The following is a 14527-nucleotide window of genomic DNA, read 5'->3' on the forward strand; positions in this document are numbered from 1 at the left end:
GTCTATACTGAGATGATTACTTATCTTAGTATAAATATTATTTATTTATATAAATCCATAAATGGAGGAAAGGGATAGCTTTTCTTTACAGAAGAATGCCACCTAATAAATGTACAAGGAATGATGAAATGAAAAACCACCATTTGGCTACTTTCATAGTTAATGATTATTTCAGGCACAAATCATCACTAGTGCTTAAACTACTGGATTAAAATTTCATGAGAAACAAAATATTACAGTCTCAAAGTATGTATTAATTATAAAGGGAAAAATACTAACATGATAGTGGAGAAACGTGGCAACACCCCCTTGATTAAGTGATCTAAATTAACATCACCATTAACGGACAAATAATCATGTACTTCCCAAGAAAGACACAATATCAGTTTTGTGGTATTCTTGCTAAGAATACATGAACTAGATTTAAACATAAAGAAACATCAGACAGACACAAATTGAGGAACATTCAATAAAATAAGTCATATTTACTCTTCAAAAATTTCGAGATCATAGAAAACAGACTGAGAAACTACTCCATATTAAAGGAGACCAAAGAAACATAACAACTATATTCAAGCAAATCTTGAACCAGGAAAAAAACTTTTTTCTTTTCTGTAAAGCTGGAGTTGGCAAATATTTTCTGTAATGAGTCTGATAATAAATATGTTGGACTTTGTAGGCCACACTGAGCCTGCTGTGACTTCTCACCTCCTCTTGTATCACCAATGATGTGTAGATTAATGGCATGTCTGTGTTTCAGCACAACTTTTTTACAGAAACTAGTTGCCATCCTGATTTGGCCCATGGGCAGTAGTTTCTCAAGATACCCTCCCTACTCCCCCATAAAGGACATTAGTGAAACAATTAGCAAAATTTTAATTAAAGCTGATTAGATATTAGTATTGTATCAGTGATAATTATGTTGTGATTGTATAAAAGATTGTCTTATTTTTAGGAAATAAACACTGAAGTATTTTGGGTAGAGTGGTATTATGTCTACAATGTGCTCTTAAATGTTTTAAACTACATAATGTGCATTAAATTACAAATATACAGTGTTAACATTTGGGGAGTCTGGGTGAAAGGTGACTAGAAAATCTTTGTACTGCCTTTGTAGCTTTTCTGTAATCCTGAAATTATTTTAAAATTAAAAAAAAATTTTTTAAAAAGCGTTACATAAATATTCCAAATCAAGTAGGCTGGGAAAATATAACTTGTCTTACACATTCCTGTAAATATATTTTCAAATTACTTCTTTTTCTATAAAATTTATGAATAAATTTTCATAAGTGGAATTGCTGTATCTACATGTTTAGTCATTTTGAAATTTAAAATTTAATAGATAAATATTTCTGTTTCATTACCAGCAGCAATTAGTTGGAGTGATTTCTAATAGTACTATATATTTTGATGAAAAAGTTAGTTGCTTTAATACCTGTGTAAAAATAAGTCAATACAATGATAATAAACTTCATAAGGAACTTTTTTCCTTTCTCTAAATATGTATAATAATATAGTTAAGTCCCATCTACTTCGTTATTATTTTCCATCATTTGCCCTTTAAGCAGATTTCCCTGTTTGGAAAATTTTAGTAGCTTTTAGGACTTCTGCTTCTTGGCCAAGATGGAGTAACAGGAACTGGAATTACACTCCAGTCTGAAACCACTAAAAACCTGAACAAAATATATGAAACAACATTTTTCAAGTTGTTGAACATCAGGCAAGGAAGGACAGTGATTCCCAAGAAACAGGAGACAAATGAGGTGAGCCCTACTGTTTCCCTAGCTTAGTGCCTGGAGAGAATTTCCAGGCCATGGTGTAGGGAGGAACAATCCAGGTGGAGCTAGGAACCCAGGGAGTCCAAGAATGCCAGAGTTTGCTGGGCAGAGAACTGGAAAGAAAAGAACTGTACAGAAAATTCCAGGCATCTGCACAGGGTTTCCTTCTAGTCTTCAGCTGAGTATTGATCAGCTGAAGGAAGCAACCCATGGTCATGGGGTGGGGGGAATAAAAACGTTCAAAAGCATTAGAGAAAGCAATTTCTGAAGCTCATTTAGGGCTACAAATTGTGCCTGTTTCCATTAGCCAGAGTGTGAAATCTCATAATTCACAGGACATTAGCTAGAGTACTCAGAAGGGTTTTGCGTCAGTAACGGTGTAAAATTAGGCCTAGATTAAATGATGCTCCGGTTTCACCTGACAAACTTAAAGCAGGATTGAAAAGACCAGATTCTTTCCAAGTAACCTAACTGTATACCAGAACAAATCTCAAGAATAGGGGAATAGAAAAATACCCAGCACTCAAAAAGAAAAAAATCAAAATATATCAGTCATATAAAGATGGAAAATATGGTCTGTAATGACAAAAATCAGCCAATCAGAACCAACCCACAAATGACATAGATAGATAGAATTAGTAGATAAGGACATTAAAACAGTTATTGTACTTATGTTCTATATGTTCAAGATACTAAGATTAAGAGTTGGGAAATTTTTTCTTTAAAGGGTCAGATGGGGTAAATATTTTAGGTTTTGTGGCTCATACAGTCTCTGTCATACAACCCAACTCTGTTGTAACACAAAAGCAGCCATAGACAATGTGTAAGCAAATTGGCATGTCTGTATACTGGAGTATAACTTTATTTCTAAAACAGGTGGTAGGTCAGATTTGGCCTACGGGCTGTAATTTGTAGATCCCTGAGCTAGAGGAGAGATTGAACAAGTAGAGACATGGAAAATATATATATATATATTTATATATTGCATGACAGAGAGACAAAGATTACTCAGAGCTCAAATATTAAAAGCAATGAGAAGTCCAAAGGGACTGCACTGAGAAAAACTCCCTCTAGAAGGGAGAAACAAGGCGCAGTCCCAAGTCGGTATTTGCTTCAGCTTTTATTGTAAAGACAAAGAAATACAAGAGACAAAACAACTTAATCATTTATCATAGGAATAAAAAGAAATTGGCTATGGGGCATTCTCTGGAAAACATCTTAAGAAACAAAGGAAAGGGAGTGAAGCTGGATAAGAAATGACCTTAATGTCCTTATCTAATCGAGCAGAACATCCTTGAAGATCTTTGTTGTGCTAAGGGCTTTTGCCCTTTGAACAATCCCTGTTCTGCCTCAAATCTCTTATCTACACTAAGGGCTTTTGCCCTATGTAAGTTCCCTGGTCTAAGGCAAAGAAATATACTTGATGGAATTAATGTCAGAATAGGTAAAGAAGAGATTAGTGAACTTGAAGATGTAGTAATAGAAACAATCTAAAGTGAAGCATACTGAGAAAAAGTCAAAAAACCAACCAGCAAGCATTAGTGAGCTGTGGTTCTATGTTCAGATGGCCAGATATATGTGTAGTTAGAGTCTTTGAAAGGGAGGGTATGACTAAAACAATATGTGGAGAAATAATGACTGAAAGTTTTCTAACTTTGGTGAAAATTATAAAACCACAGATCCAAGAAACTCAGTGAATCCCAAGTGCAAAAACTACACTGAAGCACGTTATAATCAAATTGTTTAAAACCAGTGATAGAGAGAAAATCTTGAAAGCAACAGAGACAGAAGTTAAATTAGGTACAAAGGAACAAAGATAAGGATTACAGCAGGTTTTTCATCTTGCTAAGATAATAAGTGGAGCAAGAACTTATTGTGTCAACCTAGAATTCTATAACCAGTGAAGGCAAAGTAAAGGCCTTTGTTAGACATATTAAAAACTGAAAGAATTCATCACAAACAGGCTTGAGCTACAATGTTAAAAGGAATTCTTCAAGCAGGACAGCCATATCAGATAGAAACCTGATTCTGTACAAAAAGGTGACATCACTACAGATTCTGTAGATACTTAAAAGATAACAAGCGAATATTATAAATGTGTTCCAATACATCCAACAACTATTGAAGAAGTTAATTAATTCCTTGAAACTAGCAAACTACCAATGTTTACTCAAGTAGAAGCAGGTAACCTGAATAGCTCCTATGTCTACAGAAATCGAATTTGTAATTATAAGCCTTCTGACAGAGAAAACTGCAGGCCCAGATGGCTACACTGTTGAATTCTACCAAATGTTTAAGAAAACATGCCAGTTCTGTACATACCCTTCCAGAAATTTGGAGAGCAGGACATACTTCCCAACTCATTTTGTGAGAACAGCATTATTACACTGTTACTAAAAGCAAACTAGACATTACAAGAAAACAAGACTACAGACCAATATCCTTTATGAACATAGATGCAAAAAGTCTTAACTTTTTCAAATGGAATACAAGAATATATTAGATAATACATCATGACTTAGATTTACCTCAGGAATGGAAAGTAGTCAGTGTAATACAATATATTCCGAACAAAAAAAGGAAAATCATATGGTCATCTCAAGGGATTTAGAAAAAGCTTTTGGCATTCATTCTTGATAGAAATTCTCAGTAAACTAGTAATAGAAGGGAATTTCCTTATTCCGATAGAAGTGTACCTGCAAAAAACTGTGTATAACGCCTTACTTAATGGCGAAAGGCTGAATGCTTTACCTCAAACATCAGGAATAACAGGATTTCTGCTTTCACTACTTTCATTTCACATTGTATTTGAGGTACTAATCAGTACAACAAGACCAGAAAAAGAAATGAAAGATATCAGATTGGAAAGAAAAAACTTAAAACTGTTTGTTTTTTTTGGTGGCCTGTCAGTACAGAGATTGAACCTTGGACTTTGGTATTACCAGCACCCTGTTCTAACCAACTGAGCTAACTGGCCAGTTCCTAAAATTGTCTTTATTTGCAGATTTCATAATCATCTATGTAGAAAATTCTATGGAATCTTTATTTACATGTATACATATTTGTGTGGTGGAATTTTTAAAAGGCTACTAGAACTAATAAGTGAGTTTAGCAAGGTAGGATGCATGATATACAAAACTGAATTGTATTTCTATATACTAGTAATGAACAATGGGATAGTGAAATTAAAAAAAAAATACCATTTATAATTGCATCAAAAAATATGTAATTCTTACGGAAAAACCTGACGAAAGATGTGCAAAAACTCTGCATTGAAAACTGTAAACATTGCTGGGAGAATTGAAATCCTAAGTAAATGTTCTTCCAACATAAGACTTAATATTGTTAAGATGTCAGTTCTTCCCAAATTGAACTATGGATTCAACACAATCCCAATCAGAATCTCAGCAGGTTTTTTGTAGAACTTGACAAGATGTTTTAAAAAATCATATGGAAATGCAAACAACCTAAAATAGCCCAAACAACCTTGAAACAGAGCAACAAGAACTTATACTACCTGATTTCAAAACTTACTATAAAGCTAGTAATGAATGTATTGGCCAGCGCCGCCCCCCCCCCCCAAATAGCTACAATAGCTGTAGTAATAAGTACAGTATTGGTATGAGTATAGAGTGGCATCATGACAGAATAGTGACCAGAAATAATTCTTAGGTATGTAGTCAGTTGTTTCCCAATCAAGGTGCAAAGACAATTTAGTTAGGTAAATGATAGTCTGTACTATTAAGACAAAGTCCATTTTGGAACTTTTATTATTTGGTTTTTGCAAATGACAGTAATCCAATTTGAGAAGTGCAGGGACTGAGCCGGTTGGTAAGGATGACTGTCCAGACTGCCCATCTTTGTGGGTCAGTTTTCTCTCTTAGAGTAGGTGGGGCTGGCTATGGTTAGCTCTCCACTCAAAAGCCTCTCTCCTATTCCCTCTCTCCTGACTACTCCCTCCCCACTGGTCTGGTTTACATCACTTATTCACCCCTTGGACCATCATGGAGGCATGTGTGAATGTGATGAGGAAATAAAGGGGTCTGTTTTTAGAAGAGTGGCAGTTAGCACTATTAGCATACTGAACTAAAAGTGCTGTAATTTATGTCCTAGAGGGAGATGTGGCATGTAGTATTTTCCATATGTCTTGGACCTCAGAACTCTGTTTTTAAGGAGTATCTTGCCACTGCTACCAGGAACTTACTTTGAGAAACACTAACCTGTGAATTAAATCCACACTTACCAGCGTGGTATTTAAGACTTGACCCAGTCTCACACCACCCTGTCTTTCCAATCTAATCTTTCAGCATTCTGTGGGCTTTGTGCTTCAACCATTTAGAAGATACTCCGTTTATAGATATTAGGTCTTTCTGTCTTGCATCTTTATTTTCTTTCTCTTCCTGGCTTTTTATTGGCTTTACAAAACCTTAGAAAGCTTACCTTTTTACCCATATTTTAAAAAATCCTGTAAAGAGACAAACTTTTGTACCCTACCCTTAGTTATCTACCCTCTCCTCTTTTTTTTCCTTACCAGCCAAGAAGCATGGTTTATGTTCATTACACTTCCTTGCCTTCCGCTCATTTTGCAGCTTGCTTCAGTGTGGGGTTTGCTCTCTACCCTCTCACTGGCAGTGTTCTTGTTAAGCTGTCCAATTAACTAATTACCAAATTTATGAAGACTTTGTATTTCCCCGTAATTGAGGTTCTCTCTTACCTTGGTTGCTGGGGCCAAGTTCTATTTGCTTGATTACTTTTCACACTCCTATTGTCTCCAGTGGCCTAACTGTAAAAGTAGGCCCTTTGGAGACAGCAGCACATGCACTTATCTTATCATTCATGGATATGTTTCACTTTGGCCTTCTTTTTCTGAATTTCGTTTGCAGTGTAAAAAAAAGTTGGAAATTTCTAAAGCAAACTACAGCCAAAAAATTGGCAAAGATAATGATAGATAGTTTAAACATGTTACATTAGAATGGCATTTACCATGATTTCAAGTTAGTAAAATTATTGATAAAAATAAAATCTTCCTCTTTTCTAATGATTTGAGCTTCAATGTTTTCAGCAAGTAAACTCTCAGAAGTAGGTCCTCTATGGTGTTCCTCAAATAATTTTTAAGTGGTTCTCATTTAGAATGAATATATAAAAATCATTCATGTAATGAATATATAAATGAAATTAGTGAAAAATATACTTCAAAACTTACATTGAATATTTTAAAGTAACTTTCTAAAAAAATGAGTTTTAACTTTGTTAATATTTCTAAACAATTCAGTGATACTTGTGCAGTGTAATAATTCTACTGGTAAGGATTCTTCAGTATCTACATTATGTTTTTCCAATAATGAAATTTCCCCCATTCATTAGATTATTGTGTCATTTTATCATTGGAATAATTTTGGTTTAATCCAGTGGTTTTCAGCCTAGGTGATACCATCTCACCTTCCGCCCCAACATTTGGCAATATCTGGAGACATTTTTGGTTTTCATAATTCAAGGAAGGGTGCTACTGGCATCTGCTGAGTGGAAGCTAGAGATGCTGCTAAACATTCCACAGTGCACAGGACATTTCTCCCTCCCCCAAACAAAGAATTATTTTCCCCATGATGTCAACAGTGCTGAGATAGAAACCCTATTCTGTGGACAAAACCCTATTCTATTTGTATGAAAAGTAGATGGGCTATCATTCCATGAGCTTTACTATTCAGTTGTGTTTCTTTAAAGTATATAACTTTTTTTATGGCTCCTTAAGGTGCAGAAAATAAATTATCAAGCTTTAATTGCCAGAGAACATAACTTTTAATGTTTAATATTCCATTGATAAAGCAAAGTTTTTCTGTTGAAAGAAACTATTTGGCAAATTGCTATTATAGGACAACTATTATTAATGTTTACCTTGAAGCTCTAGTTACTTTTTCAGGAATTTGTATTCTAAATATGACAGAAAAGACAAGGGAAGCTGGAGCCATCACCCCGCATTCATTATAAGCACCTCGAGATGATTTTAATTGTGAACAGTTACTTCTAGTACTGGAAACTAGCACAATGCCCAGTGCCTAGGATGTAGTAGATTTTCAGTAAATCTTCAATGGGAAGATGAATAGTTGTCCAGCTTACCTGGCATACTTATGAAACTCATGCTTTGCAGGTAGGATTAGATGCCTGATCATTCAATCCTAGTTCATTTTCAAGTTTGCTCTCAAAGCTTCTATGTCCCTGTTCCCCCTCCCCCTGCATCCTGTGTAGTTATTAACTCTTACTGTTAATATTTATAATAGTAATAGCTGGAGTCTACTGACACTTGCTATATATCAGTTTGTGGGGCTAACTTTAAAATTTTTTTTATGGTATGAGGTATTTGTCTTTATTTTATAGGTGAGAAGAAAGCTTACTAAGTGACAGACTCACACCTGGTCTGTTTTATACCAAAGTTGTACTCTTAACCACTGCAAAATACCTGACATTGTAATTTTGTTCTTGAGAGCCAGACTGCCTAGGTTTGAATCCAGGCTGTTCAGTGGCATCTTGGGAAAGTTGTGTGACTTCTCCCCAGTTTCTACAGTGCACATAACAGTGTGTCACCCTCAAGGTGGTCGGTTATGTTAATAATGCCTAGAACAGTACTGGTACAAAATTGCTTAATTTTAGTTCTTTTAATTATTATAATTAATATTTTCTCTGCAGAAAGAATTTGCGACTACCTCAGGTGTTATCAAATACTAAATTTGTGTCCTACTTTACATGAGTTGTCATAAAAGGGATAGGAGTATAAAGTATGGATCTTGCTCTTAAAGACTTTGTGGTCTATGTGGAAGGACAAGAAAAATAAATATGAAACCTGACAAACTTAAGTAATTGCTAAGTGCTACAGAGACTATGAATACAAATAGAATTTAGTTTGGGGAAATAGTCTTGCAGCTTAAAGTTCTTCGTTCAAATATATAGCAGCTTTTCAAGTTTTATGCCAGGGACTCTTGTGCCAATTTTGTCAGTGTATTTGGCTTTCTCATGGTTTCTCTTTTGTCTTATCCACCCTGAACTCTCTGGTCAGTCACCTGACTTAGCAACACCTCAAATCCCTTATCCTCTCCAAGCTGCATCTCCAGTACCCACAAGTTTGAGAACATGCCCTCCGTGTTCCCACCCTTGGAATGTTACTGGAAATTGGCATCAGTAGTTTTGGATTCCAACATTAGCTGGCCCTCTGATACTGATCTTGATTTTATTTGTCCATAGTCAGTTGCTTCCTTTTCCATTCCCTAGAGGCTATTTCTAAATATTTACTGCTCTTTTCTTACTCGTTAGACTACAGAGCCTTTAAGAGCAAGAGCCATAGTTTATACTCCTGTCCCTTTTATGACAACTCATGTAAAGTAGGACACAAATTTGGTATTTGATAACACCTGAGGCAGTCGCAGATCCTTTCTGCAGAGAAAATATTAATTATAATAATTAAAAGAACTAAAATTAAGCAATTTTGTGCCAGTACTGTTCTAGGTATGTATTAACATAACCAACAACCTTGAGGGTGACACTGTTATGTACATTGTAGAAACTGGGGAAAAGTTACACAACTTTCCAAGATGCTACTGTTAGGTGGGTATTATTATTTCAGTTTCCAGACATTGAACAGAGGCTGGATGAGGTTAAGTGTTTGTCCCAGGTTACTTAGTGTGTAAATGCTATGAGTCTGGAATTTTCCACATTTAATAACTTACTACTATTGTATAGATGTCCTCTTATACTTCACATTTGTTTTTATTTCCAGTATAGATGGAATACCATTTAATTTAATAAGAATATTTTTGGGGGCAGACTGGTTAGCTCACTGGTAGAGTGTGGTGCTGATAATATCAAGGTCAAGGGTATGGACCCCTGTACAGGCCAGCTGCCAAAGGAAAAAAGTATTTCTTGATGATTGTCTTTGAAGCACCTTTGCTTTAATTTTGTGATGTGTAAAGTATCTTAAGAATTGGGATTCTGCTGATTCAGAATTGTAGTAGTTTGATCTTTGTAGAGCTTGCTTCTTAAATTATACTGTTGCTTAGCAAAATAATTGGGTGGGTAAATAAATTTAAGACATTGGACTTCTTATGGAGCATTTGCTTAATAGGTAGTTTGAATAGTTTGTACTTGAAAGAATTAACATTATATTTTTTCCAAAATTTAATTCAGTTTTTCACTAATTTCAGTGAGCCTTTATTAAATTTTGTTATGTATTTAGTAACATCCTTCAGGATAATTGTGTATTTGTATGTAAACAATGCCCTTTCTTAGTCCTTATGTAGGATTGTCATTTTAGGATCATGTATAATAAATTTGTATGACCTACTGATCTGTGACAGCTTTCATATAAAACACTGATTCTAATAGCTAGGAGAGGGAATCTGGGGGGAACTAGATTACTAAACTACAAAAGTATTGCATGTCATTAACTTTATAAGCCACATTAGCAGTATACATGGTGATTCTAGTTATTGTAGAAGTTGTAATTGTGGTTTAATTGAGTTACATCATAAGTTCCAAAGAATAAGGGACAGTTTCTTTTGAAGAGCAAAGTTTACAGTTGAAAGTGAGCAGTCATTATCATTGTATAATATTCTTTAAATTTAGTTCATGGATTTGTTTTACTTTGTTTTGTTTTTAGTTTTGCTTGTTTAAAAAATATTCTGAGATCTCTCAATACAGAGCATAGCAATTAAAAAAAAAGATTTTTATCAAATATTAATATTTCACGCCTGTAATACTAATATTTATATTTGATTTTAGGGAAGCTATGCGAAATTATTTAAAAGAGCGAGGGGATCAAACAGTACTTATTCTTCATGCAAAAGTTGCACAGAAGTCATATGGAAATGAAAAAAGGTAAGATTATTGTTTTTCTGGTGGATAGGTAATTTAGTTTTCATGTGAATTTGCAAATGATGTATCGATATGCATGCCAGAGGATGGTTTCTATTACTGGGTTAATTTGAAAGTACAAGATGAAAAATAGGGGATTTGTGTCTTGAAAGGGAGAAACAAAGTGAATAGTGGCATACTCAAGCCAGGAGAATTTAGTAAAGATCATGAAGCTAAGTCCCTGATTTTACAAAACTGGGTTCATACTATCATACAACCTGAATGTGGGCACTAAAGAAATCATCAATAAAGCAGATTAGCCAAAATGAAATTATAACAAAGTGATGTTTACATTTAGTGTTTGTTTTAGTATCTTATAAATTTCAGCATTTTTTTGTGTACAATTGTGGACTCTGTTGTTTTTTCATTTGCTTCCTGGAATTTACTTATTAGTAGTTTCTTGAGTCTTTGTCTTTCAGACATCATTTTTTTTTAGTATTTCATGGGTAGAGATACCCTACTTATGGGTGGAGAGCAGAGTTTTGTTGGAGTGGCTGGAAAAGCACCAAAGTGGAAGAAAGAATGAAAACTCATGTTTTGGGGTCAGGTTGTATAGCTTCAAATTTGGACAGTGCTGCTTTTTATCTCTTGATTTTTGAAGGTGCATTTTAGTACAATTGGAATCATTTATTCATTTATTCTATATTTTTGATCACCTATTAGGTTCCAGTTACTATGCAAAAGAACTATTACTGGAAATTTTAAAAGTCACTCTGACAGTTAATACTAGGATGGATAACTGAGGCCCACTGGAGATAACAAAAGGAGAACTATTAAAAAAATCATGTTAAAGTCCAGATAAGTTTTTGTTTGTTAGTCACTGTTAAAAATACATGAATATAAAGCTGCAGTGGCTTATCATTTTAAGATAGAAGATTTAATGGTTGTCTTTTATTTTAGTAGCCTTTATTTTCAATTTCTTCCTATTATATGGGTATGGCTTAGCTAGTCTAAAACCCCTGAGTTGAGAGAAAGCTTGAAGAATCTAAGCTTTTAGGGCCTCCAGAAAATGAAGAAAAATGATGAAAGGCCAAACTAATTTCTTTCCTATATTTTTACTTATTTGTATTGTTAAAATTTCCAAAGTAGACAGGCATTACTTTACGATAAAGGGAGAAACCTGTTAAACTTACTTGATTTTTTTAAAAAACAAGCTTTAGTAGTAAGGGACTGCTAATGTTCGTCCAGCCCCCTGGATGACTGGCAAGCTCTGCTGAGGCTCCTCTGTGGGTTGAAAGAAGAGGTCTGGTGCCTTACTTGGTGGAGTGCACAGTGGAAAGGAAGAAGTCTGTTTTCTTTCTTGCTGATCCAGGTGTGGGCCTTTTTGAAGAGCTGCTAAGACATAAGTCATGATGTAACTTGGGGCCATGACCACAGTCCTCTTGTCCATGTCCCTCTGGCATATAAAATAATTCCAGTGAATGATGCTAAAAATACTTGGTCAGGAAATTTTTTCCTGCAATTTTAAATTGTTCTTAATATTAACTTTTGTGCCCTAATAACTTATACTTATTTTCATAGCATATCCAGTACATCCCATTTATGTTAGTGGTTAGTTTTAATTTTTCATGAAAGAATGTATTCCCAATTTAAAAAAATAAACTTTTTAAAAGGTTATTTTGTCTAGAGGAAATGTTAATATGCCATTTGACATATTAACTTACAACTTTGCCTGGATGGAAATAATTCAGCAGAAATGATAGTCATGCTGTTGAGACAGTGAACAGTAAAGCCATTTAGACAATTAGACTGTGATTCTGAAGGCATACTAAAATTTAACAAAATTGGAGTAACCGTAGTGCAAAAAAAGTTCCTAAATGGTTTTAGGGGCTGGCTGGTTAGAGTGTGACGTTATACAGGTCAAGGGTTCGGATCTGCACACTGGTCAGGAGCCAAAAAAACCCCAAAAAACATAAACAGAAAACTAAATAGGGTACTTTTGAACTGAATAATCATCAAGGGCAGTGATTCTATAATGGTAGTCAGATAATGTAAACGGCATGAGTTCAGATTTTGTCTAACCTATTTTTTATACGGGCTGAATAAAAAGCCTTTTTTGAATCTGTAAGTTGTTTTCCAGACCTCATCTCAAGATTTGAGGAAAAAGTTGTTGAATCATTCTCTGAAAATAAAGACCGATTGTTTGAACTATAGGAAATGAATAAAATCTTAAGTGTGTGCATATCGCCACCGCGTGGCAGAGAAAAGTATTGTTTGTATAATTGCTTAGAGCTACTGAGAAAGAGAAAATAAAGGCGACATTGTTTCATAGTATATCTCTTCATAGCAACTGTAAGCTAACCACTTAGTGGTCAAACTTTTCACTGAATGTTTGGTACATAGTGACCAACTGTCCAAACTAAAAAATTCATCAGCTTCACTCACCGTTGTAGAGATGTAATTTAATCTTGCTTCTGTTAATTAGGTGGCCTTTTACTCTTATCGCTGCTCCCTTTAATTTCTTTTGTCTGTATTCTTCCTTTTTTTTTCTTCTTTGTGTATATGCTTCTATTTGATTATCGTATTACTGCTTAAGTCTTTGGAAATGAAAATTTTATTCATTCACTGTTTTTTTAGGAGGTGGCAATATTGGGATGAAATAATCTCAGTGTTTATATTGTATTGGATTTGCCATTTTATTGCATCACGGTGTTTTGAATAGTTGTAGAGTTGATATAAGAAAAATAAAGCTAGCCCAGAGGAGGCTATTGGAGAGTCTTCATTTTCCTTACAGTTATTACATGATTGGAAAGCTCTTTCAAGATAGCACCTAGGTCAGTGTTTTGAGTAAAGAATTTTATATCAATCTATCTAATTTTATACCCTGTTAGTTTCATGAATTTTTTCACAATACTCTGAGAGAACCAGCATTACTCATTCTTTTATCATTTTAGCCCTCTTTATGGTTTTTTAGTTGTGAAATAAAAGTACCTTTTGTGTAAACTCATTGAGATTTGACCTACCGTATTTCATATACTATGCTAAAGCACAGCTCTTCCAATTTTATAGTTGGTATACCAGTTTACTAAGGAGTTTTAATGTCTGTGTTCACTAAAGTACTAACAGGAGACTTGTTTCCAAAATTGATGCCTTCTCAACCTCCTGAGAGTGTGCCAGCCTAGATATTTGAGTCTGTGCCATGGTAAGCATTGGGTGACTCCCAGCAATAGAAGCTAGAAAGATCCCTGGTGTACACTTCAACTGAAACTTCTCCAAAACTAGCCCAGTGAATCCAGGCATCCCTCCAAACTTGGAGTGACCTGGAGTTGGGCCCACTACCTTGGCTGTGACCTTTATATCCCTGGCCTCAGTGTGAGTATATATGCATGAAAGCTGTTCTTTTCTATTGGTTTAGATAAATATGAGAATACCCAGAGGCTTCCCTTCTCAGTTTGATCCTTAGGGCCTTATGTGGTCTACTTGCCCATTACCTCTGACTTCATCTCCTATTGATCCCCCTCCTCCTCTTTTCTCCAGCAACTCTGGTGTGTTTGTGTTTTGATGAAGTGTTTCTACCTTAGAGCCTTTGCACCTGCTCTTCCCTCTGCTGAAATACTCTTGCCCCACATATCCACATGCCTCAGGTTGTGACTCAGAGTCAACTTCTTAAGGAAGCTTTCTCTGGCTATGTCAGGTTATCTACATTTCAAATACCCCTTCCCTGCTTTATTTTTTTCCCCTCAGTACTGCTTATCACCAGCTAACAGAGTATATATGTTATTTTACTCATTTATCTTTTGTCTGTCTCCCCTATTAGAATGTAAGTTCCATGAGGACAAGAATTTTGTCAGATTTTTTTAGTTTTTACTACTTGTTCCCAGTGCCTGGTACACACTTGGGATGTAATAAAT

The 14527-nt window shown here is 34.9% G+C and overlaps 1 protein-coding gene across 2 annotated transcripts in view; it reads left to right on the forward strand.

Annotated features, from left to right (window-relative positions):
• RBPJ (recombination signal binding protein for immunoglobulin kappa J region) overlaps positions 1-14527 on the forward strand; it is a 97886-nt gene that overhangs the window by 59230 nt on the left and 24129 nt on the right. For both annotated transcript variants that reach the window (XM_063107849.1, XM_063107850.1), the window contains exon 3: positions 10545-10640. In XM_063107849.1, coding sequence (XP_062963919.1) covers positions 10545-10640 — 96 coding nt within the window. The remainder of the gene's footprint in view (positions 1-10544; positions 10641-14527) is intronic.

This window comes from Cynocephalus volans, chromosome 9 (genome assembly GCF_027409185.1).
Source record: "Cynocephalus volans isolate mCynVol1 chromosome 9, mCynVol1.pri, whole genome shotgun sequence".
NCBI classification, from domain to species: domain Eukaryota; kingdom Metazoa; phylum Chordata; class Mammalia; order Dermoptera; family Cynocephalidae; genus Cynocephalus; species Cynocephalus volans.